We start from the raw sequence: 22,523 nt of genomic DNA, 5'->3' as shown, positions 1-22,523 counted from the left end.
AGGTTTTTATCGGTGTCAAAGTAACATTCTTTTGTTAACTTTTTCTGGAATCAATAAATGTATGATTTTTAATTAAAGGTTAGTCAGACATCTTTGATTCCTCTGTAACCCAACTCTTAATACAATCTTTGTAAAGTTGATTAGTGTAGCTTAGGACAAAGGTGAGATGATGGCTGCTTTTTTTAAGAAGAAACAAAATTACCTTGTTTATCACTGGCATCTCAATGGAAGTAATATTCCATTAATTTAGTTTAGCTTACCGTATTGCTTTCTTATTTTTCGTCGACTTGAGGTAGTTTTTTTGCACTCGACTCCTATTGGGTGAGTCAAAAAGATCCAATTGATAAATAAAAGTCCCCTCTCATTGGGTGACATATTATTTGAGCTCCAAAGTTGCCGCTTGCTCATCATTTAATTTCAGATTTAGTTTGAATTGAGATTGTGTTAGCTATGCCTGGAATGACACCTGAGGAAATTGACAAGCTATCTGATATGTGGGCAAATGCATATGCCTCAACCCACGAACAGTACTCCAAGGTAAGATTAAATAAGATTAAACGAGAAATAAAAAGAATAGGCGAGGAGTGTCGGAAAAATTGTTCTCCAGGCAAATCAATGATTGAATTTGGAAGTTACGAATATAACTTATAGGAATACTGATAGGGCACGTAACAAAACCGGGTCGCACAAGTTTCCAAAAAATGTTTGAACCCGAAAATTTTCTCAATTTTGGAAATCAGTTTAAAAAATTCACAGATTTTTCCAGTATAATATTTATGTTTAGTAGCCGCGAAGCGATAGCGGCTATTATTGGGAACATTGTGGGTTTTTTAATTCGTCGTCTCCATCGATGATTTTTGCGACTGGACTTCTTGGAATTGACTTTTTCAATGTCAGTTACTTCTACTGCTTTGCACACTAACTAGGGAATTCAATGAGCTATTGCTTGCATGATAACACCTGTTTTCTGGTACCAAGAATTTGAGGTCCACGAATACATAGAAAATCAGCTTTTTTCATGTTTGTACAATTATAACTTTTTCTCAAACTGACTCCAGGAAACAACTACAAGCATCACCCAAAAGGGGTTTCGCACCAACAAAATGGAAATACGTTTATTTAATTTGATTGAGTACTTCAACAGATATTAGCAAATCAGTGAACCGTACCTCAATTTTTGGGCTACATGCAGGGCCCAAATTGGCAAATTTCACCAAAAGCGGCAATAAAGAGCCGAGCTAGCGCTTTTCTGGTGTCACCCAAATAATTACCTTTGTTGTTCATTAGTAACAAAAAACTCTAATGAAGTGGTGCGGAAACATTTCCTTCACCATTAAAGTTGTGATGTTGTAAACGTCTTTACAAAAAATCAAGCAAAAATGGTTGGAAACACAAAACAAGAAAATGTGTCAATTCAGCTTCAGCGATTGTTGTAGTTAACTTAAATAATTAATAGATTTTATGCGAAGCACAAATTGCACGCCAATAAACATTTTTAATTGTGCTAACAGCACTGATGCAAGATAAGTTGAGATTTTTTTAGACATTTAACAAAGTCAAAACAAGACTACGACAACCAAACTCACGCAAATGCAAATAAAACTGCAGAGAAAGGCAGTTTCAATTTTCTGTATTGATGCCAAATTGAAGGAAGAAACCAAAGTTTGATAATTTTTTGCTGCATTTTTTAATTGGTCGAACAAAAAAAATCCCGTGCCGTGGCAGATCGTTTGCATAGTTTAACTGCTTATGTTTTCATTCACCTAATTTTAAGTCAAAATGAAGTTCTTTGTGTTGTTATTTTGTAAATAATTGAAAAACACTAGCGTTCATCCAAAAAGTGCTTTCAACTGGGCGTTTCATTTTTCGCAATAAATTTCGGGAGGTTTTACATCTGATTTTTCTTCTGATGTCTCCAGTTTCTTAATATCATTTTACGTTTAACAAATATTGCTTCAAGGATTTGGACTGGGCCATAAAACATAACATCAAAACGGAAGCATGCATGTAATTGATGAAAACACTTCTCAGAGAACAAAATTGGATAAAGAGCATTTTTAATTTTTTACGTTTCAATAGCTATTCAAGAGATCAGACCGATTTAGAAAAAGAAACAAATAACAAGCCACCTAGAACGAACCAAGTGCAATATTGATCGTTCCTGTGATAAGAAATTAGAAGAGGAGATGAAACAATTTAGTTAGATATTCTTTTTTATTTTGTTGGAAGACCAAACAAAAGTTGATAAATTACTCAGCCAAACTCCTCGATCAAACAATGCCGAAGTTTGTTTTGCAAGGCTTGAACAAGCTGTTCAAATTGACAGTGAAGCAAATCTCGTGGTTGGACTGACCAATAAAATAAATTGCAGAAAAATCAGTAAAAGCGTTCAGAATTTAAGTTTTGGTCGATAACATTTTTTGGCAGAAGGTGGATATTTGCTCGCTTTGCATAGATCAGCTGCTCAATCTTTTCTTCAATTTTTCTAACGTCTAAGTGAAGGTTTTAATTGCTGATGAAAAGTTTTATAGCTTAAAAATGCCACTGATCCGCTCTAGCCTCAATTTCTACTTTGCGTTCACTGGAAGTTGTTTTTTTTTCTTTTACTGGCCTGAGGTACATCGAATAATACTTAGAGCTGATTAGTATTTTCAGTTTGAGGGTCTTTTAGCTAGTGTGAGAACAGATTAAAAATATTTTCTTAAAATTGAAAATCAATTAAAAAACTTAATTCAAAGCAGAAACTTAATTAGAATGCAGCTGAAACTTGGCTTTTTGACAAAAAGGGTTGTGACCCTCTGATGTCGTAGCTCCATTTAGTTGTGCCCAATAACTAACCAAGGAACCATTTATGCCTTGTTACTTGAGTTTTTAGCTCTTCACTATTGAAACATTTCCTCATGACTGGAAACGAAATCATATTAAGGTGAAGCAAAAAAGTTCATAATTTCTGGAACATTTTAAAACGCCCCTTGACGTCTTTTTTGGATTAAATTTTTATTTGTTATTAAATGAATTGCTCTAAGGATGAAAATTGCCATGGATCCGCTTTACGCTCATTTTTTCTTGGGACGAGATGCATCGAACAGCGATTACAATTGATAAAAAATGTTATCAAGAGCGGTGAAGAAATTTTCTGGTTTATCTTGATTAGATCTTACCAAGGTCTCATCGAGATTTAGAATGAAATGTTCGTAATTCAAATTCTTGGCAAGAGCTTTCAAGTTTTGCAAGAGATTTCAAGACCATGTATGTCTTGTCTTGTCAAGGTGTATCGTTTCAGCGTCTGTCTATTCCTGGCCGACATTTGAATTAATTCGGGCTGGATTGGGAAAGTCAGATATGTCAAGTGTAAGATGAGGATAAGTTTCGTTTCCTGTAAGTTATATTGGGAACTCTTAACTACTAGTTTTTTTATCTGCTGCACCATTTTCAGACCGAGCCTCTCTCTGATCAGCAGATGTTTGCAGAACTGTACCAGGACATAGTACTAAACAGTCCAGCCATACATACCATATTAGGAGTGGAGCACAGCTACAGTGTGGCCATGCGTGAACAGAGGGAGAGGAAGGAGAGAGAGGTGAGAGAGAGGACTGAGGAGTGCATGAGAGAGTTGGAGGACATCAAGAACACAGCCGAGAAAAATGGTATCAAGATCAGGTCTTGACGGAATAGGGATTGTATAGTTGCATAGAAGAAATATCAGTTATTATTATTACGATGCTGTAAGCTTAGCGTAGCTATATTGCGGTGCTCTTGGTTTTTATTCGACTCAAAGAGGAGTATGGACATTCTATAGGCTTTTTTTTACCGGAAGTACGATTTGTTCAGAATACGTTACGACATAATAGTGAAAATGAGTCAAATTGCCGTGTGAACTGATTTTCTCTGAACGTGTTCTGTTGCGCTCAGTTAGAAAAAATCGGCTTGAGAAGTGTTGTTTTGGAGAGAAAGATTACAGTTTTTAGTCTCTTTTTATATCGATTTGGCTTAATTTTGTGAGAATTATTTCGACCGATGTTGCATCAACCTATAACTCTCTGTAATTGATATTGCAGTGTTTTTGGCCGCCCAGTAATGCGTTTCAAGTTTAGTATTGGCTGATTGTTCTCAACTTTTAGTTATTAATAGGTTTTTTACAATTCAAAGAATTTGAATTGTATTGGGGCGCTGTCTTTTTTTTAAGATCTGTTCACACATTTTCATGATTTGGAGTAGTGATTTGGAGTTCACACATTTTCATGATGAAGTCAAATTGGAGTAGTGATTTTGGTCACGCCGAAACAGGAAGTGGAGCGAAAAAACGAGGTTTTGCGGCGTGAAATTTTTTTGCCCCAAATTTAAAGTAGAGTGAGAAAACGATGTTTGAACAAAAATTCGCTTTCTCGCTAGTGGTTTTTTGTTCACATGCGGCAATTTCACTTTGATTTTTACTGTTTTTTTCGATTTTTTGGATCGGATTTTTTTTAAAATGGTTTTTCCAATCCATTTATAGTCCATTCTAGGTCTAATTTTCTGTTTAATCAATGAAAATTCTTTGAATGTACGTGAGGACTTGTCCTGCTATGTTTTTTATTTCGTCGTCATGATTTTTGTTAAGACCATATGACGCCACAGCAACTTTTTGTTCATTCGTTCATTCAATTTCAACTGAATTGCATGCGTGACGTCATTTTTCGCTCTTAGTGGAGCGAGTTTTTTTGTTCATTCGCGTTATTAAATTTTTGGTCACACTTGACTTACCTCACTCTCAAAAATGACTTCCTCACGTTGAAATTGACTTTTATTTACTTTAATTCAAAGAGATAAGGTCAAATGGGTGTGTGTCACTCTAAATGAAGGTTATTTGAGATCAGCTAATAGAGGCAGCAATAACTTATACAGATTTTTATTCAAAATATAACAGATCAGCCTTCAATGAAAAGACAAATTTTTTTGGCCTGTCTTTTTTACTGTTTTTTTAGACTGCCGATTTACGAATCTATTGCGGCTATTTTAATCTGCCAGCTATGTTTTTTTCATTAAATTATTAGGTCCTTGAGTGGACTTTTTGTAATCAATGTATCTGGTGAAGTCCTTCTGATAATTTATACCTTGAATGCATGTATGTTTGAATGTTTGACTTGGTGTTTTGATTAATGAAGTTGTACACATACTAATTCGATTTTGGAGTTTTTCTATAATTGCGATTTTAGCAATTTTTTGACATCTTTGGCAAAATGTTTCTATGTTTCAAAGCTATGAGCTCTGTTTTCACTGCTTTATTTTGACAGGATATTTATGCAATTTACTGAATCTCAATAATGAATATTTAAATGTACTTAATTTTTACTATTTAATAATTTTATTTGCTCTGCCTCTAAGATTGGTTTAAATAAATTTTCAGATTTTAGCCTCTCGTGCTAGAGCCCAGTTTTAGATTGAGTTTCTCGAAGTTTTTCGAACTTGGTTCTTATAAGTCTTAGTGACCATCTCTATTGCTAATTGGTATTAATAATAGCTCATGTGTCGTCTCCTTATGAAACAGACGTATGTTCAACTACAAAATGACATCAAAATAGTTCGCACTTTAAAATTGTTTTTCTACAAAAATCATTTTTTTTCTGTCCTTTTAATCTCAATAGTGGTTATGGGAATCAAGGGCGGATATTTTCCGGCAATCTGCCGGGTATGTTTCCTGTCCTTGTTGTGATGAAATGTTTTTTTTTGGAGACAAATACCAGCCCGGTCAGTTTTATAGCTCACCAGTATTTTTCTTTTTTAAGTTTTCGCAGTTTTTTTTATCGTAAGGGATATGTTTCCAACAACACAAGAATTTTGCCGTTTAATGATATTTTCAAGTCAAATTGGTGTCACTTGATATAAAGCGTTGCAGCTTTTTATATGCTTTCTAATTTTTTTCATCTCTGCTTTCTTCAATAATGCCAATACTGAATTCTCGTTACCACAGTGTTTCAAATTTTGAGAATTATTTTACGAGATGATTCGGCGCTTCGTGTCGGTTCCAGAATGCTGCTAAGGCTTTTGTTATTTGTGATTCGTGCAAGCGTTTTGACATAAAAGCCAAAGTGAGTAAAATTGACGTTTAGACTTTTTAAGAGATCGGACGTATAGATAACTGTTTAAGCTGTTTTTTGGTTGGTATGTTTGGCTCTGTTTTTGAGATTATTTTTTTTCGAGATAATTTTTGATTGATGATGGATTAATTTGTAACCCTGTTGAAATTGATACCACAGTGTTTTTGAGAGCTTAATAATGCATTTCAAGTGTTAAATGCGCGCAGAGTTCTCATTTTCATTTTTTTCTTGGCTTTACTTATTTTTAAATGGAGCTTTGAGTGAGTTTTTTTGTGGTATTACTAACTGATTTTTTTTGTGCTGTAAGTATTTGCAACTTAAATTTTATTTCGTAATCGCAATTTGAACATTTCGAAAGTTTTTATGTAAAATGTATTAATGCTTCGAATCTTTGAACTATTTTTAGGCTTTTTCATCTAGACAGGATGCGGGCTATTTAATTCGTGTATGCCTTTGTATTATGTTATGAAATGTTCTCTTTTTTCTACTTCAGTTTTTATTGTTTCTATTAGAGTTATTCTGAGACCCATAGTTTTAATTCTCTCTGCGTTTTTTTTAGTTTTGACAAAAAAATTTTCTAAGCCTTTTCTCTGATCTTTTTTTGGTTGCAATTGATTTCATTTATATACTGAAGTATTGGGAATTTTCACGAAAACTTTTGGAAAACTTGACTGATAATTGTTTTCTGCTAATGTTTTTGGGGCTAGGCTTTGGTAGTAAGCGTCATAATTTTTGCCTGTGAGTGTTGTTCTGTTTCCTTTGTCTTTTTCTTGACTAGTTTGATTTTTGCAATTGTTTTGATTTCATTGTCTTTCTCCAACAAGAGAGAAGAATATCTTGTTTTGTACATTCGTGGACGCCATTTTTTTTAAATAATTGAATTCATTTTTATCTGCCTCTAATTCTGCGGCGTTAAAAGTTTAAGACAATTATCATGTATTATTTCATAACAATTAGCCCAGACAGTTTGCGGAGGGATAAGATTTTCCTCATCAGAGTTGCGCCCATTGTTCAACGTTTTCTGTCAAAATTAGGTCTGAAAGTTTTCAGACATACGTTTTTATGGTTCCTGATTGACTTCCTGATTCTAAGACAATTATCATGTATTATTTCATAATAATTAGCCCAGTCAGTTTGCGGAGGGATAAGATTTTCCTCATCAGAGTTGCGCCCATTGTTCAACGTTTTCTGTCAAAATTAGGTCTGAAAGTTTTCAGACATACGTTTTTTATATGGTTCCTGATTGACTTCCTGATTCTAAGACAATTATCATGTATTATTTCATAATAATTAGCCCAGTCAGTTTGCGGCGGATCAGATTTTCCCGATCAGAGTTGCGCCTATTGTTCAACGTTTTCTGTAAAAATTAGGTCTTAAAATTTTTAGACGTACGTTTTTTATATGGTTCCTGCATGCTGTCGTATTTATTTTTACTTTGGCATGTTTCAATGATGTCAATGCTCAAATCGTTTTCGTTATGACGGGGTGTAAGTTTTTACCATTTAATCTAACCAAATCTGGCTTTCAGACAAAAGCTAATGTTTCTGTTGCCATTAACGTTTTGTTTGGAAAGTTGCAACGCTCGTAGCCGCTTCCGGAAATCTTCTGACTTTTTAATTGTTTTGTCCTCTGACGCTCTTTCTTCGTTTTACATTTGTCAAACAGTGAAGTTAAGAAAATCGTTTTTTGAATGACTTCTTCCTCCAACGGTTTTTGCGCGCGTTAATCAGTTTTTCTTTTTTATGTTTTTTTTTTCAATTGAATTCGTTTGAATCAATGCAGCTCTGATATTTTTTGGAATTTTTTTAATTATTTTTCACTGATATCTTCAGTTGAGATGTTTGATTGTTTCCAGCAAAAATTTTGTATTGATAGTTTTTTTTACTCTGTTTCCTGTGCATTTTTCATTTTTTAATTTAATTTCTTACAATAGCTTTTATTACTTTTTACGAACACATCCACAAGAAGAGGAAAGTTTTTTACAGTTCCGAAAATGTTTGTGACGCCCAATTAAACATTACTGGTTTTCCTGACAACTAAATTAAGTTGTGTTTTTTTGTTTCTTATTATAATTAAAGTTTTCTTTGGATTGCGCAGTTCAGGGTTTTGAATACGAGTTGTTTGCGACAGTTATTAACCTGATCAAGTTTTGGAGCTTTTCACAATCATAAAAATTTCTTTTCAACTTTACCAGGTGTTTCCAATAATGAAGATTCGCTGTTTCAATATATTTTTTAGAGTTTTCTCTGTCAAAATTATGACATAAGGTTTAGATCTGAGCGGTCTTTTATGTATAGTGACGTGGTAATTCTTTTTGTTTACTGGCTTCAGTAACTAATTTTGTTCAAATTTTTTTTTACCATAACTCTGCTGTATAGTAATTGTTTTAGAAATTGGTGGCCTGGGCTGCCATTACGGTTTTGTTCTGTTATGTTTTACCGTTTTCCGACGCTTCGAGTTGCTTCGGGGCTCTTCAGCTTATTTTATGAAGATCTTTTTTACACATTTTAATTGGGAAGTGATTTTGTTCACGCCGAAACCGAGTGGAGCGATAAATCTATTGCTGTTGCTGAACTTTTAGCTCAAAGTTGAAAGTACAGTGTGAAAACTGTATGATGAAAAGTTTCCCTTATCCATTGTTGTTTTGTTCACAGCGGCAATTGGACTTTAAGTTTTACTGTTTTTTTTTTCAATTTTTTGAACGGGTTTTATTGGTTTTTGCAACCCAATCCTAGTCATTTTTAGGTCCAGTTTTTTAGTCAACTAACTTTTTTCTGGTCAAGATTTTAACGTCACGTTCTTCTAATCTGCATTTGTGTTTTTTGATTAAAGCAATTTTGACTAAAATGGTTGCCGTCAATTGTTACTCTCACTGGAGAGCTTTTTCATTAAGTTTTTGGCCACAATTGACTAACATCTCTCTAAAATCTCTTTTCGCAATTTCAAAACTACTTTTGGTTACTTTATTTGAAGGAGTAAATGTCAACTGAGTGTGTCACTCTCATTAAAGGTTTTTTGACAGCAGCTAATAGAGGCAGGAATAAGATTCTCATTCGTAATCGAAATACATCTCAACATTTAATTGAAAAGTAGTGAATTTTTTTCTGTCTGTTCATATAATGGTCTTTTAGAGATTGCAGATCGACAAAGCTGTCGCGATTTTATGGCAATATTCCAGCTGTTTGAGAATGGTACTCATTTTTAACTTTAAAAGTTAAATTTGCAGAACTCAGGATAGCATTTGCTTTTTAATTTTGGACTGTTAGGTGGAAATGTAGTAGGACTTGCGTCCAAGGTAATTAAAAAATAAATAGTTGTCCTAGTCCTTCAGCGCTAGGTGAGACCTAATATACAACAAAATATATTCGGAAAGCTATAGGAATATTCGAGACCTTGAAACCTTGTTTCATTTTTGTCCCCAAAAACCTGAGAAACAAATAAAACGCCGAATGCATTAAGTCTCTTTTTCTTCTTCCCCTCACCGCCCTCCCCAAATGCATTAAGTCCCCCGCCCCCACTTTTTGTTCTCCGGCACTTCACCCACCTCCCTAAGCACACGCAAACCCACGCGCTCTTCCCCACCGCCCTCAATTAAGCCAAAGCCAACCTTCCTAAGCTGAAGCGAGCTGCTAACGAGGCCAACCGCTCGCTAACGAGGCCAACCGCTCGTTAGTCGGTTATGTTTGTGCAGGAAGTCCGTTGTCAGACGAGCAGATCAACCACCTCTACTCGTCCCACTTTGAGAATCTGGAGTTTCTCGAGTCCACTTGGGAGAGTGAGCTGAGTCTGTTGAGAGACACCCAGAGGAACGAGTTCAGAGAGTGGCTTAACACTGTCTCAGAAGACCTGCACTCCAATGAGGGCAAGATCACCTATTCAGATAGCTCCACTAAGGTACATAATCCATATACCATAATCAATTGTTATGTTTTGTTAATAGCCGCCCTCATCTTCGCAGCCGGCTATTATAGCGCTCCTATTTTTTTTTACAATTCAAAGAATTTGAATTGTATTGGGGCGCAATACAAGATCTGTTCACACATTTTCATGATTTTTGAAGTCAAATTGGAGTGGTGATTTTGGTCACGCCGAAACAGGAAATGGAGCGAAAAAGCGAGTGGTTCTGCGGCGTGAATTTTTTTCGCTCTAATTTGAAAGTAGAGTGCGAAAATGGTGTTTGAACAAAAATTCGGTTTCTCGGTAGTGGTTTTTTGTTCACATGCGGCAATTTCACTCTGATTTTTACTGTTTTTTCGATTTTTTGGATCGGCTTTTTTCTACATAGTTTCCCCAATCCATTCACAGCTCATTCTAGGCCTATTTTTTTTGTTTGAATTAAATTTTAATTTCTCGCTAGTGGTTTTTTGTTCACATGCGGCATTTTTACATTGATTTTCTGTGTTTTTCTTATTTTTTTGATCTGATTTTCTTAAAAATGGTTTTCTCAATTCACTCATAGTCCATTCTAAGTCTAGTTTTTCTGTCCATGAAAATTCTTTGAATTGTACGTCAGGACTTGTCCTGCTATGTTTTTTTTAAGATCTGTTCACAAATTTTCATGATTTTTGAAGTCAAATTGGAGTGGTGATTTTGGTCACGCCGAAACAGGAAATGGAGCGAAAAAGCGAGTGGTTCTGCGGCGTGAATTTTTTCGCTCTAATTTTAAAGCAGAATGAGAAAACGGTGTTTGAACAAAAATTCGGTTTCTCGGTAGTGGTTTTTTGTTCACATGCGGCAATTTCACTCTGATTTTTACTGTTTTTTCGATTTTTTGGATCGGATGTTTTTCTAAATAGTTTTCCCAATCCATTCACAGCTCATTCTGGACCTAGTTTTTTGTTAGAATCAAAATTACATATCTCACTAGTGGTTTTTTGTTCTCCCTAGCAGCATTTTGACATTGATTTTCTGTTTTTTTTTTGTTTGTTTTTTCATCTGATTTTTTTAGAAATGGTTTTCCCAATTCACTCATTGTCCGCTCTAGGTCTAGTTGTTTGTTAAGTCAATGAAACTTCTTTGAATTGTACGTCAGGACCTGTCCTGCTATGGTTTTTTACTTCGTCGAACAAAAAATGTTTCGCTTTACCTCATTTTGCCGCTTTTTCAACATTCTTCGTGAAATCTTTTTGACTTCTCTAGTTTAGTGTCTCTCTTCTCTCATTCTGCTAAAAGTGATTTTGAACATCAGTTGCTCAGCAAAGCAATTCAAAATGAACAGAGTCAGTATACAAATTGAAGTCAGAAATAGAAACGGGATAAACCCATAAAGCCCAATTTTAGATGCCTGCTATTTGAACGCCGATCCTAAAAGTCTTAGTTACCATCTGTTATGCTTATTGGTATTGATGGTAGCCCCTGTAGCCTCTTTCTAAGAAACAGAAGTATGCTCAACTACGAAATGCCATCAAAATAAATCGGACTTAAAAAATATTTTTGTACAAAAATCTTTTTTTTTTATTATCTATTCTTTCAATCCCAATCATGCCTATTGGAATCAACGGCGGCTATTTTCCGGCAATCTGCCAGGTATGTTTGTCTTTCGTTCATGTTTCAGAGCTTCAATATTTGCCCTTTCCCACAATGACACCAAAGAAACGTATCTAAATGTACTTCAGTTATTGCAAAAACAAGGAACACTTCGTATAGCTGAAGTAGAGATAATCATCATTTAGAACCAGGGACTCCAGCTAAAACAACTTTAAAATTAAAATCTAACAGTTCGTTTGAATGCTCGATACTAATCAGGCATTCTATCATCAGGCATCAGTTTCATCACAACATTTTGCCTACCTAATGTTGCCCTAAATTTGGGCCTGAAAATTGAAATGGGTTTTCGAAATACCGGTTTTGAATTTCTCGTGTGCCTGCTATTACTTTGCTCTCCAAACTTTTGTTGCAATAAGAACTGTAGCAATCAGCGTAGTCTTGCGAATCTTTGTCATGTGAAAATTTTCTTGGCCGTTTGTTACGTTCGTGACTTGAAGAGTTTCGTGTAATCTATACCAGGCACAAACTATTGTTAGCAATCCAGGGTTTTACGAAGCAAAAATGCACGTTTTTGACGAGATAGAGAATTGAAAGTCAATTTTCAATTTTTAGTAAGTGTTTGGAAAAACTTTTTAATCAGCACCTGTTGCGATAATAGCAGTTGAATAAAATGCCAGTGTAATAAAGTTTAATGCACGATCGACACTGGAAAAACACTTCAGCATTACACTACGAGTTTATCACACTCTTTTATTGCCACTGTTACTAAGTAAATAGTGGTGGCGGTAGAAAAGTGGTGATAAACTCGTACTCTAATGACGGAAACAGTTTGATAAACTTGTCTAAAAAAACTTGTGTGTTGTGTGCTGTGTGGTGTGGGTGGTGTATGTTCGGTTTGCGTGTGTAGGGTGTGTGCGGTGTGTGCGTGAAATATGAGTGTGTGTGTGGTATGTGTGTGTGTGTGTTGTGTGTGTGTGGTGCAAGTGCGTGCGTGTGTGGTTGTGTGTGTGTGTTTGTGTGTGCGTGTGTGTGTGTCTATGTGTGGTATTTGTGTGTGGTGTGATGTGTGTGCGTGCGTGTGTGTTTGTGCGTGCGTTCGTGAGTGTGTGCGTGCATGCGAGTGTGTGCGTGCATGCGAGTGTGTGCGCGTGTGTGTGTGTGTGTTGTGTGTGTGGTGCAAGTGCGTGCGTGTGTGGTTGTTTGTGTGTGCGTGTGTGTGTCTATGTGTGGTATGTGTGTGTGGTGTGATGTGTGTGCGTGCGTGTGTGTTTGTGCGTGCGTGCGTGCGCGCGCGTGTGTGTGTGTGTGTGGGTGCGTGCGTGTGTGTGTGTGTGTGTGTGTGTGTGCGTGCATGCGAGTGTGTGTGCGCGTGTGTGTGTTGTGTGTGTGGTGCAAGTGCGTGCGTGTGTGGTTGTTTGTGTGTGCGTGTGTGTGTCTATGTGTGGTATTTGTGTGTGGTGTGATGTGTGTGCGTGCGTGTGTGTTTGTGCGTGCGTTCGTGAGTGTGTGCGTGCATGCGAGTGTGTGTGCGCGTGTGTGTGTTGTGTGTGTGGTGCAAGTGCGTGCGTGTGTGGTTGTTTGTGTGTGCGTGTGTGTGTCTATGTGTGGTATGTGTGTGTGGTGTGATGTGTGTGCGTGCGTGTGTGTTTGTGCGTGCGTGCGTGCGCGTGTGTGTGTGTGTGTGTGGGTGCGTGCGTGTGTGTGTGTGTGTGGGGGGGGGTGAGGACAAAATGAAGAACAGACCCAAAGAAATATCACTTACCTTTGAAAATGTAATTGTCCACAAAAAATAAAAATGAAAAACCAATAAAACTGTGTTCAATTTTGAAATGATCGCAACAGCTGTTGATTAAAAAAATTACCACACGGTTGTTATCGCCCTCGAAGTTATCATAACACCTCGGCTTCGCCTCGGAGTTTGATAACTTCTCGGTGGCGATTACAACCGTGTGGTAGTATTCATTTGTATACTTACTCCCATACGCTAGAGATCCTGGTTGCGTTCGATTTGGACATAAAATGTATTAACGCTATCTTATCGGATAGCCCAATTACAAAAGGCCAAACTCTATCGACTCTGCGCTGTAAAAGTTAGTTGTCACAAATTCACCAGATATTCACTTTGATTCTCAAGTGTTTACGGCAAATGCGATTTAATCGAAGTTGAACAAATGTTAAAAAAATATCACACTTTTAGACAACTTTTTTTGTTTGTGAATCGTGGTTGGACTTTATCAGTTTTACATTAGTGTAGGGCAACAATGTTAATTTCAAACTGTAATTTCAAGTGGGAGTATTATTGAGCCAGAAAATAGAAATTTTACTTCGTAAAATTAGGTTGTGTTAACATAATTTTGACATTAAGTATACTTCTTACTGTGAAGATGCAGTGGATTCTGGCCTTTTGTCATTGGGATATATTTTTAAAGGATCTTTTCCCTTTGTGCCGCCCCCCCCCCCCCCCCCCCCCCTCAGTACCTTATGCAACCCCCCCACCCCATTATAGAGCACGTGTCATTACACAGGCAATCATTATGTAAAAATATGGCACGTGCGCCTGGAGGTTGGAAATAATATGTACCCACTAAGCTGGGGGGAGGGGCACAAACGGAAAAGATCCATGTTAAATTAGCGTTGCATTTGATGTCCAAATTGCACGAAAACACTATTGCTACCTTTAATGGTGCCAGAAAATTTTGCCAAACACCTGATACACCTGCTACTTTAATTTCTTGTTAATTGCTGTCAAACGAAGTTTGAAGCAATTATATTAGTCTTGTGGTCCCCCGGAGGGCATTAAGGATTTTTAGAGCCTTACGCCTTACCAGTCACTAAGCATGCGATTCATCAAAAAATAATTTGAGGAGACGATTTCATGTTTCCATCAGTCACCCCACCTCCACCTCACCCCCCCCCCACTCAGCCCCCTCCCTCCCTAAGCCAACTCCGAAGCCAACTGCTTGCCGGTCATTTGATAACAGTTTGCCCGACGCTAGTCGGTTATGTTTGGACATGGAATTTTAACTTCGTAACTATATAGGGTGCCGACTTTTATTTAATGCTCAGAACAAAACTGTTCTCTTATTCATAATTATCCCCCTACCCGGCAATTCCTTGCTTATTCACCCTACCTCAGTTCCCCATGGCTGAAGTAGGCTACAAAAGTCAAGCGCCGCCAGTCGTTCGAGAGCAATTCATTTGACGCTAGTCGGTAATGTTTTATGACCCGAAACAATTTAGTCAATTGAGCAAGCTATTTCTACCTAAGCTTCCAACTTTCAGCTCTCCCAGATCGCCAAATGCTCCGAACCCGATTTGGAAGAGAGTTTCACAATCTACCTAGGAACCCAGCTGAAGACAATGCACAACATCAGACTGCTGGTCATGGACCCTGTTGACCTCTGTCGCTCCAACGTAGACGAGGCTGAGGGAACTTTCTCCCGTGATCCGAAACGAATGCAAACGGCGCTTACTCTGTACTCTAACAATCTCTCAGCTCTAGTCATGGTTGTAGGCAATCGAGTGCGCTACTCTTCTGATTTCATGACAACTCTTTCTGATATTTGCTCAAAGAATTGCGAGTTCCACTTTCCAGATTTGGACCAGCAGTTGCAAACGGTGCAAGATGATATAGTCAGGCTGAATTGTAAGAGGTTTTCTACCTTGTACAATGGAAATGGATCCAATGAGAACAGTGCTAGTGGGTCCAATGAGTTGATTCTGCCTTCTGGGTCAACTAATAGCGGAGAGAATACTTCTGATCAAGGTAAAGTGCTGTCTTAGGTAAGCAATTAGAATAGGCAATTAAAAGGAATAAGACTTGTATCCTTCAATACCCTATAATGTGAACCAACACTTACAAATTATTTTTTACGGTAATAGTCCGCACCACATTGGAATAATATATTAGGCATCTGTTAAGCGAGGGCATTAACTGAAATGACGAAATGATCCAGAACTTTCTTTGCACTTAGTTGAGCTTCATCAATGTTTAGTTTTCTTTATCCATCTGCATTGTCTTGGATGGATCTGACTATACAAATGTTGGCAGCAATTTTAAAGGTGAAGATTTGAGAGTTTTCGTTCAATCGCTCCGAGATTAGCGTTAAAATTAGTCAATTTTTTTACTACTCTCCAATGAAGTTTGAAGCAAACAGGAGGCTCGGTAATGTGCGTTCGCACATAATTTTCCGAACCCGCTCATCCGCATTTTTGACTTAATGGTCTACCAAATCGGGAAGATAGAAAACTTTCAAAACTTGACATATTGTTCAAAAAAGCACTAAATGAACAAATTGATGCCGCATTAGAGGGCCGATGAAACCTGCCATTATTGATACTACGAGACAACACAAACTTAAAAGTCAAATGAAACGAACATTAATTACACCCAAAACTCGATGCCTATATTTGACAGGAAACACAATAACAAAATCAAAATGACATCACAAAATCTAAACAACAAATTAAGATGAGCTGCACCTTACTGACCTGCTCTTAATTATAGTCCGTTAAAATTAGACAAAAACAGAAGAAAGATCAAGGTTTCATTTTTGATGACCATTTTTTTCTAAGTGATTTGAAACCATTAGGTATCAACTCAAATCTTTAAAAAGGTTCATTTATTCCTCTTGAGGTATAATTGAGGGAGCAATTGAGACTTGTTCATTTTTAACCCTTGAGTAAGCAATTGAGATTTGTCATTATCCAGACTATGTTATACGACTACAAAACGAACGAAAAAATCAGGTAGTTTGACAAGAAAGTTATCGCTGCCGTTTAAAAACCATCAGGATTTCAGGGCTTCACGGATAACAGTAAAATAGTTCAATTGCGCATAATTTCAATGCCAAAGATACCACCCCATTAGTGTGATATTGTGGTAAGGAAACAAAAAACAACCTCAAAGAGCAGCGGCTATCCAGAAATCACATTTTTAAAAATAAAATTAAGTTGTATCAAAGCCAACAAACCTTTAAATCAAACTAAAACACTTATAAAGAATTTTGGCTCGCTGGAAAGAGGCTGGGACCTTTCTTTACAGAATTTAGTTACATATTGAGAGAAGGATGATAAAAAGTGACAAATTTCAAAAGTTCATCCTTTTTTAAAAAACAAGTTTTTCCGAAAATCATAAAAACCATACGCTTTCATCTAAAAACAAAAATGGATCATTTTTCGACTCCGTATGAAGCCAATTGGGCTTGTTTTAGTGAGACTAACTCATCAGGTGCATTCGGACAGAGTTCAGCATTTCACTAACATTTTTACGAAACAAATTTTGAAACCATGAAAACTGCTTACAAAACCATGTACATCAAAAACGATGCAAAACATAACCTTTAAAAAATATTGTATGATAAACCAAAAGGTTGATGAGAACTGTTTGTAATGAGACTAAGTAACATGATGACAAAATCAAGATTAAAAGGGGGTAGGTTCAAAAAGCATTTTTTAAAAATTATTTATTTTGAAATTCATTAGTACTATTAGCTTTGAAATCTTTAAATAGGTTCTTTTATATATCTAATGGTAGGCATTGAGGTCTAAGTATCCTGAATTGGTTGTATAACTACAAAAAGGACGACAAATACTTGTAAAAATTTAACAATCTAAGAATTTTTACGAGAACGGTGTCGCAGCCGTCAAAACCAGAAACAATTTACCGAAAATTGGATGTTTTTAATAGCCCTGAAGCGATAGTGGTTATTATTGGGGAAATCATGATTTTTTTTAAATAGAACAACATAAAAATGACAGGCCGAATTAACCCAAAAAGTCTACTGGTCTGTTAAAGGACTGGTGGTCAATCTGTCTATCTTATTTCTTTAGTTGTTTCAATTCCATGGAAGGCCACACGCGTCTGTGGCGACTATTTTCCAGCAATCTGCCAGCTATGTTTGAGCATTCTTTTAACGACAATTGGACCTGTCATTAGTGTCATAAATTGTTCAGTAAACAAAAAATAACCTCAAATATGGGCAAACTTAAAAAAATCCAAACTTTAAACTGGTAGTACCAAAGCCAAGAAACTGTTTTAAAATGAAACCAATGTGGAAATTAATTTTGTTTTTACGTGAAAAAGAGGACTGAGCTGTCTTTATTCAGACTCAGCTACAAGTTGACGGAAATAAGTTGAAAAGATTCAAAGTTTAAAAATTCACTGGTATTTTACGAAAACAGATATATACAAAGCCATAAGAGCCATTAAATATCAACTGAAAACATAGCTTCGTTTTACTTGTACCAATTAAAGAAGCCAATTGGGTTTATTTGAATAGTGAGAGTAAGTCAGGAGAATGCAAAAAACAAATGCAGGCAAAATACAAGAATTCAATTTAAGTTTGCAAAAACACTTTGCAAAGCAATAAAAAGAGTGAGCTTATCGTGAAAACCTGATATATATTACGTTCAAATTACCATTACGGTGGTGAAAAATATGAAGTATGGATGCTCGTGTTACACGGTGGAGACGAAAGCAGTCCGAAAATTTCCAAAATTTTGATGTTCCCACTTCGGAAATACCCTTTTTTTTAAACTTGAGATGAAAATTTTTAACAACAGAAATGACTGATTAATGTTTCCTTTCCGTTTCAGTATCGCTAGCTTCGTCTCAGTTCGGAGTTGGACTACAATCTGGAGCAACTAGTAACCCATCACCTCACCTGCTGTCTGCTAACCAGAGTGGGGGTAATTCCTCACCCTCCCTCTCTCACCTGTCTCCACAGCACCAGAGGAAGTTCAAGGCCCTCTTACCCGGAGATGTGTTCATTACTCGCCACTCTAATCTCTCGGCTGTTCACGCCGTGTTTCACCTCGCAGGCGACTCTAAGGTAAAGGGAATGCGTCTCATACCTCTTACACTACGGGAACAGATGATTTAAATCAGCTTCGTTATCAATATTTAGGCCACACAGATGAACAACAAACAATTCATTACTGGGCACTTAGAGTTTTTTTAAAGAGCTTATTGACTTTTGAGGAGGCCCATTGCTGTTGTATATCAACTCTAGATATGATCGACCGCTTTTCAATCCGTTGTATTGTACTTCAATCTGCAGTTATTTTTACTGGCCGCTCATTGGGCGATGAAAAATGTTGGTAAAAGTTATCAATATCCCCACTCATCAGGCGACAATGGTTCTAACAATCTCCCCACGGTTGGGCGAATAAGTACTGTAAAACCGTAAACTAGAGGGCTCTTGCTAAGAGCATAGTTGCCGATCCCCAAATAGCGGTGAGTGATAAGGATTGTATAAGTTAAATGAATGCAACAGGCAACCCCTGTTGAGCCTAGAATAAGCGATTGTCACTAAACACAGCTAACCGCTTGAGTGTTTTTGTTTAAAGTTGCCGATATTCCACCAAGGACGTCGATTGCAAGAAGAACAATTGTGATCCCGTTTGCAAGTATTTATTGTGCTGGAGGCAATTTATGCATGCATCTGCCGCGTTGAGAGCGTTCCCCGACCTTTGTAGCCTCATTGGGGAGAAAGTTAGACTGAAGCGACGAAGTAAGTTACATCAAATGCAGAAGGCTTACCTGCTTTCCAGGTCGAGACAAGTGTCTTCGGGCGTGTTGACTTTCAGGTATGAGCAAGCATACACTATTTTGTCTCGAATCCGGCCGTGTCTTGCATTTGCGTCTCCTCGCCCATGACACGCATTTGAGTGATCACCATAGATGTCAAGAACTCCTGCTCTACAGAACGGGCATTTCCTTTCCGCGTTTTATAAATGGACACCCAAACTGTATTTTGCGACAACTGTAAACTCGTTAGGTGCCATATGAAGCCCCAGTGCTGAAATGGGGGAGCACACAACCATGCTCCAGCATCTGGAACAGATAATGACAAGTCGAACGGATTCTTTTTCAGAAACTGCCTTTGCGAACTTGAATTTTTTCGTTGTCAAGAACTTCCTGGATCGTCTTTTGCGAAAAAGTTGGAACTCTCAAAAAGTCGAACAATTTATGTATTCCATTATAAATCTTACATTCTCCCCGGGGATGGGAAACAGTTTCAATTATTTGGCCAGTAAATTGAACGGACTTAACCAATAGTAAAATTGAGCACATTTTAAATTATTTTTAAATGTAGCTCTTGTAATTTTTAAAATAAATGTAGCTCTTGTATTCTGATGTAATAATGCTGAGTATCATGTTTAGGTGGAGGCATTTGACATGACGTCACAGCACCCCACCTTCACTGGGCTGAAGAATATTTTCAGATTTGCAATTGACTTCGACATCATTAACATATACATTCCACTACTGTTAACAGACACTATCTCAGATGACAAGACTCTAGAACTCTGTGTGAAGAGGGCAGAACTCGTATTCAAATGTGTGAAAGGGTTTATGATAGAGGCTACTACCTGGACTACAACCAAATCGAGAACTATCCAGTTTTTGTTGCCGAGGAAATCGTCTGCGGAGTTGTTTCATCAGTTGCGAAGAACTCTTCAAGAAACGTTTCCAATTTCGAACCCTGTAGTCACTAAAGTTAACTCAAACCCAGCTTAAATTATTAAATAATGTTCATGATTGTGCGTGTGTTGAATTATTGAAATTAAGCGACATTGTGATAAATTTTCTTTTGGCCACAATTGTATCAAATTGATAATATAATTGCAATTTTTAATAACCGCAAAGCCATAGCTGGAACTATTATTGGCCTTCTCTTAGGTTTTTACAATTCAAAGAATTTGAATTGTATTGTGGCGCTGTCTTGAGTTATGGTGATCTATTTTTGAAACGGTGACTTCTTTCCACAGGATGCAAAATCAAATGCAACCCGTGTTTTGGTCAAATTGCTGAACAAAAGTCAAAACCAGAGCGAAAGAGTGATTTTTGTTCATGTAGTATTTTAAGAGAGCGAGGAAAGAGTGACAAAATTTTCGCAAATCGAGCGATATTTTTTGATCATGTACGGCTTCCGAGGCGTTATTTTGATTTTGAACTTCTTCAGCCAAAGGTGTTTGCCTCGTGTATTTTGGCTAGTAATACTATATTTTGAAAAAAATACCATTTAATGCAAATAATATAGTTTGATGAAATTTTGAGCTTATGGTACCCCGTGGAACGCTTTAGCACGTTTTAAGGTCTTCAGTTTTTTTATAGCAATTAAGGTCTGTTTGTGGTTCAGCCTAGATTTTTAGTGTGTTTGGGTATCTTTTGATTTGATTAACTGCTCTCGAATTAGAAGCAATAATTGTAAACGTGTGTGTTGGTGTTCGAATCCTACCGTCGGCTGATGTTTTCGCACCCATAAAGAAAAATTAATCGAGGCTACAGCCCCTGAATTAAGTTTTCCCGCCTGTCATTCCAGAGCAATTTTTCTGATGTTAGTCGTTTTATGCTTGAGATTGATTGTGCGTTGTCTTCATTCAAGAAAATGGAGCAATTGTAATCAAATTTTGTTGATTTCGTCTTTTTTGAGAATTGTTGTACGTTTTTCAGAGCTTTTTCTTCAAGTTTGTTTGTTTGCTAGTTGACTGACAGATATTGAACTTAATAAGTATTGTTACTAAAAGGTGACAATTCAATGTTAATGAGTGCCGTTTAAGTAAAATAATAAATCATACAACTTTTGTTTTTTCTTGTTTTTCGTTTTTAGGATGTCTGTCAGGCATGCCTTGTGTAGGTAACTGATTGAGCAGATAAAAACTTTTAGAGGATTGTCCCCAAGTATTTCACGGGAAGCAGCAATTTTCATTTTAACGAGGTTATGTAAAAAAAATTGTTTCTTTGTTTCTAGGTCTTCGTGTGTAGCAGTTTAATTGCTCTTGAACGCAGTTCATAGCAATTATTGTAAACGTGTGTGTCTTTTTTATGCAAATTTTTTGCTTGACAATTTTGCACTTTTCTTCTAGAACATTCTTTGACTTCTCAAGTGACTTTTTCACGTTTTCGTTCATCATTTTTGAGTGATCTCTAGTGCTCCGAAGTGAAGCTTGTTGCTAATATAAAATCGGTTGCAGGAAAGCAAAAAATGTGAATCGTAGCGCAGTGGTTTGTGCAAGTGATCGGGAGGTCAGTGGTTCGAATCCCGGTGGGGTCAAGGTTTTTTGCACCCATAAAGAAAAATTGATCTAGACGAAAGAGCATGATGAATTAAATTGCCTCGCCTGTCGTTCAAGATTAATTCTTCCGACATTTGTCGGTTTATGTTTGCTTTTTTTCTTTAGGTTTTAGTTTTTCGAAAAGCTCGGTTTTCCGTAAGGTTTTACCAATAAGTTTTTTCTAAGTGAATATCTATTTGAAGTCTGTGCCCGAGTCCTCAGGCTGTTTTTTTTTAAATCTCTTCACGCTTTCATGGTTTTTGGAGCTAAGGTGATGGTTTTGGTCACGCCAAAATAGGAAGTGGAGCAAAATGTCAAATGGTTTGTTTTGCGGCGTGAAATAGTTTAGCTCTTGCTTTAAAATGGATTAAAGAAAATATGTTTGAAGAAAAAATCGATTTCTCGCTAGTGATTTTTTGTTCACACGCGGCATTTTGACATTGATTTTTAACTAATTGTTCGGATTTTGTATCTGATTTTCTAAATGTTTTTTTTTCAGTCCGCTCATAGTCAAGTTGAGTCCAGTTCTTTGTGTAGCCAGTAAAAAGTCTCAGGTTAGTGAGTTGTGCCACTACTTGTCCTGCTATGTTTTAACACTCGAAAGTATTGGTTTGCTGTCTTTTATTCTTTCGATGGTTTTTAGAACGGTAATTGAAGGGACGGTGAATAAGCATCGAGAGCGAAAAAATGAGTAGGTCATTTAAAGTGGAGTGAGAAATTGGTGCTTGAACAATTTTCTGTTCAGGATTTTTTTACGTGCGTCTATTTGACTTCTGTTTGCAGTGTTTCTTCTCTTGAGTGTTTTTTTAGTTGATGCATATGTATTCCAATTCCTCCTTTTTGACTTTGTAAAGTGATTGCTTTTTGTGATTTTGACTTTATTAGAAGTCATAAAAT

General features: G+C 36.8%; 1 protein-coding gene across 1 annotated transcript; it reads left to right on the top strand.

Moving 5' to 3' along the window:
* Positions 1-43: 43 nt before the first annotated feature.
* LOC142353631 (ferry endosomal RAB5 effector complex subunit 3-like) lies at positions 44-20,199 on the top strand. The gene is made up of 6 exons (XM_075405926.1): positions 44-537; positions 3,437-3,647; positions 9,769-9,971; positions 14,847-15,330; positions 18,162-18,397; positions 19,732-20,199. The coding sequence occupies exons 1-6, from the start codon at positions 451-453 to the stop codon at positions 20,086-20,088; spliced, it is 1,578 nt and encodes a 525-aa protein (XP_075262041.1). The 5' UTR covers positions 44-450; the 3' UTR covers positions 20,089-20,199.
* Positions 20,200-22,523: the final 2,324 nt, after the last annotated feature.

The sequence above is a fragment of the Convolutriloba macropyga genome, chromosome 14 (genome assembly GCF_964194025.1).
Source record: "Convolutriloba macropyga chromosome 14, txConMacr16.3, whole genome shotgun sequence".
In the NCBI taxonomy this organism is placed as follows: domain Eukaryota; kingdom Metazoa; phylum Xenacoelomorpha; order Acoela; family Convolutidae; genus Convolutriloba; species Convolutriloba macropyga.
Note: the sequence above shows the minus strand (reverse complement) of the source record. Positions and strands in the feature narration are given on the sequence as shown.

What these genes read in the sequence shown, in the direction of transcription:
- LOC142353631 (XM_075405926.1), top strand. Translation starts at nt 451, where the DNA reads ATGCCTGGAATGACACCTGAGGAAATTGACAAGCTATCTGATATGTGG. An exon ending in GAACACAGCCGAGAAAAATG is followed by an intron (nt 3,648 to 9,768) that starts GTATCAAGATCA and finishes ATGTTTGTGCAG; the next exon opens with GAAGTCCGTTGTCAGACGAG. An exon ending in AGAGAATACTTCTGATCAAG is followed by an intron (nt 15,331 to 18,161) that starts GTAAAGTGCTGT and finishes TTTCCGTTTCAG; the next exon opens with TATCGCTAGCTTCGTCTCAG.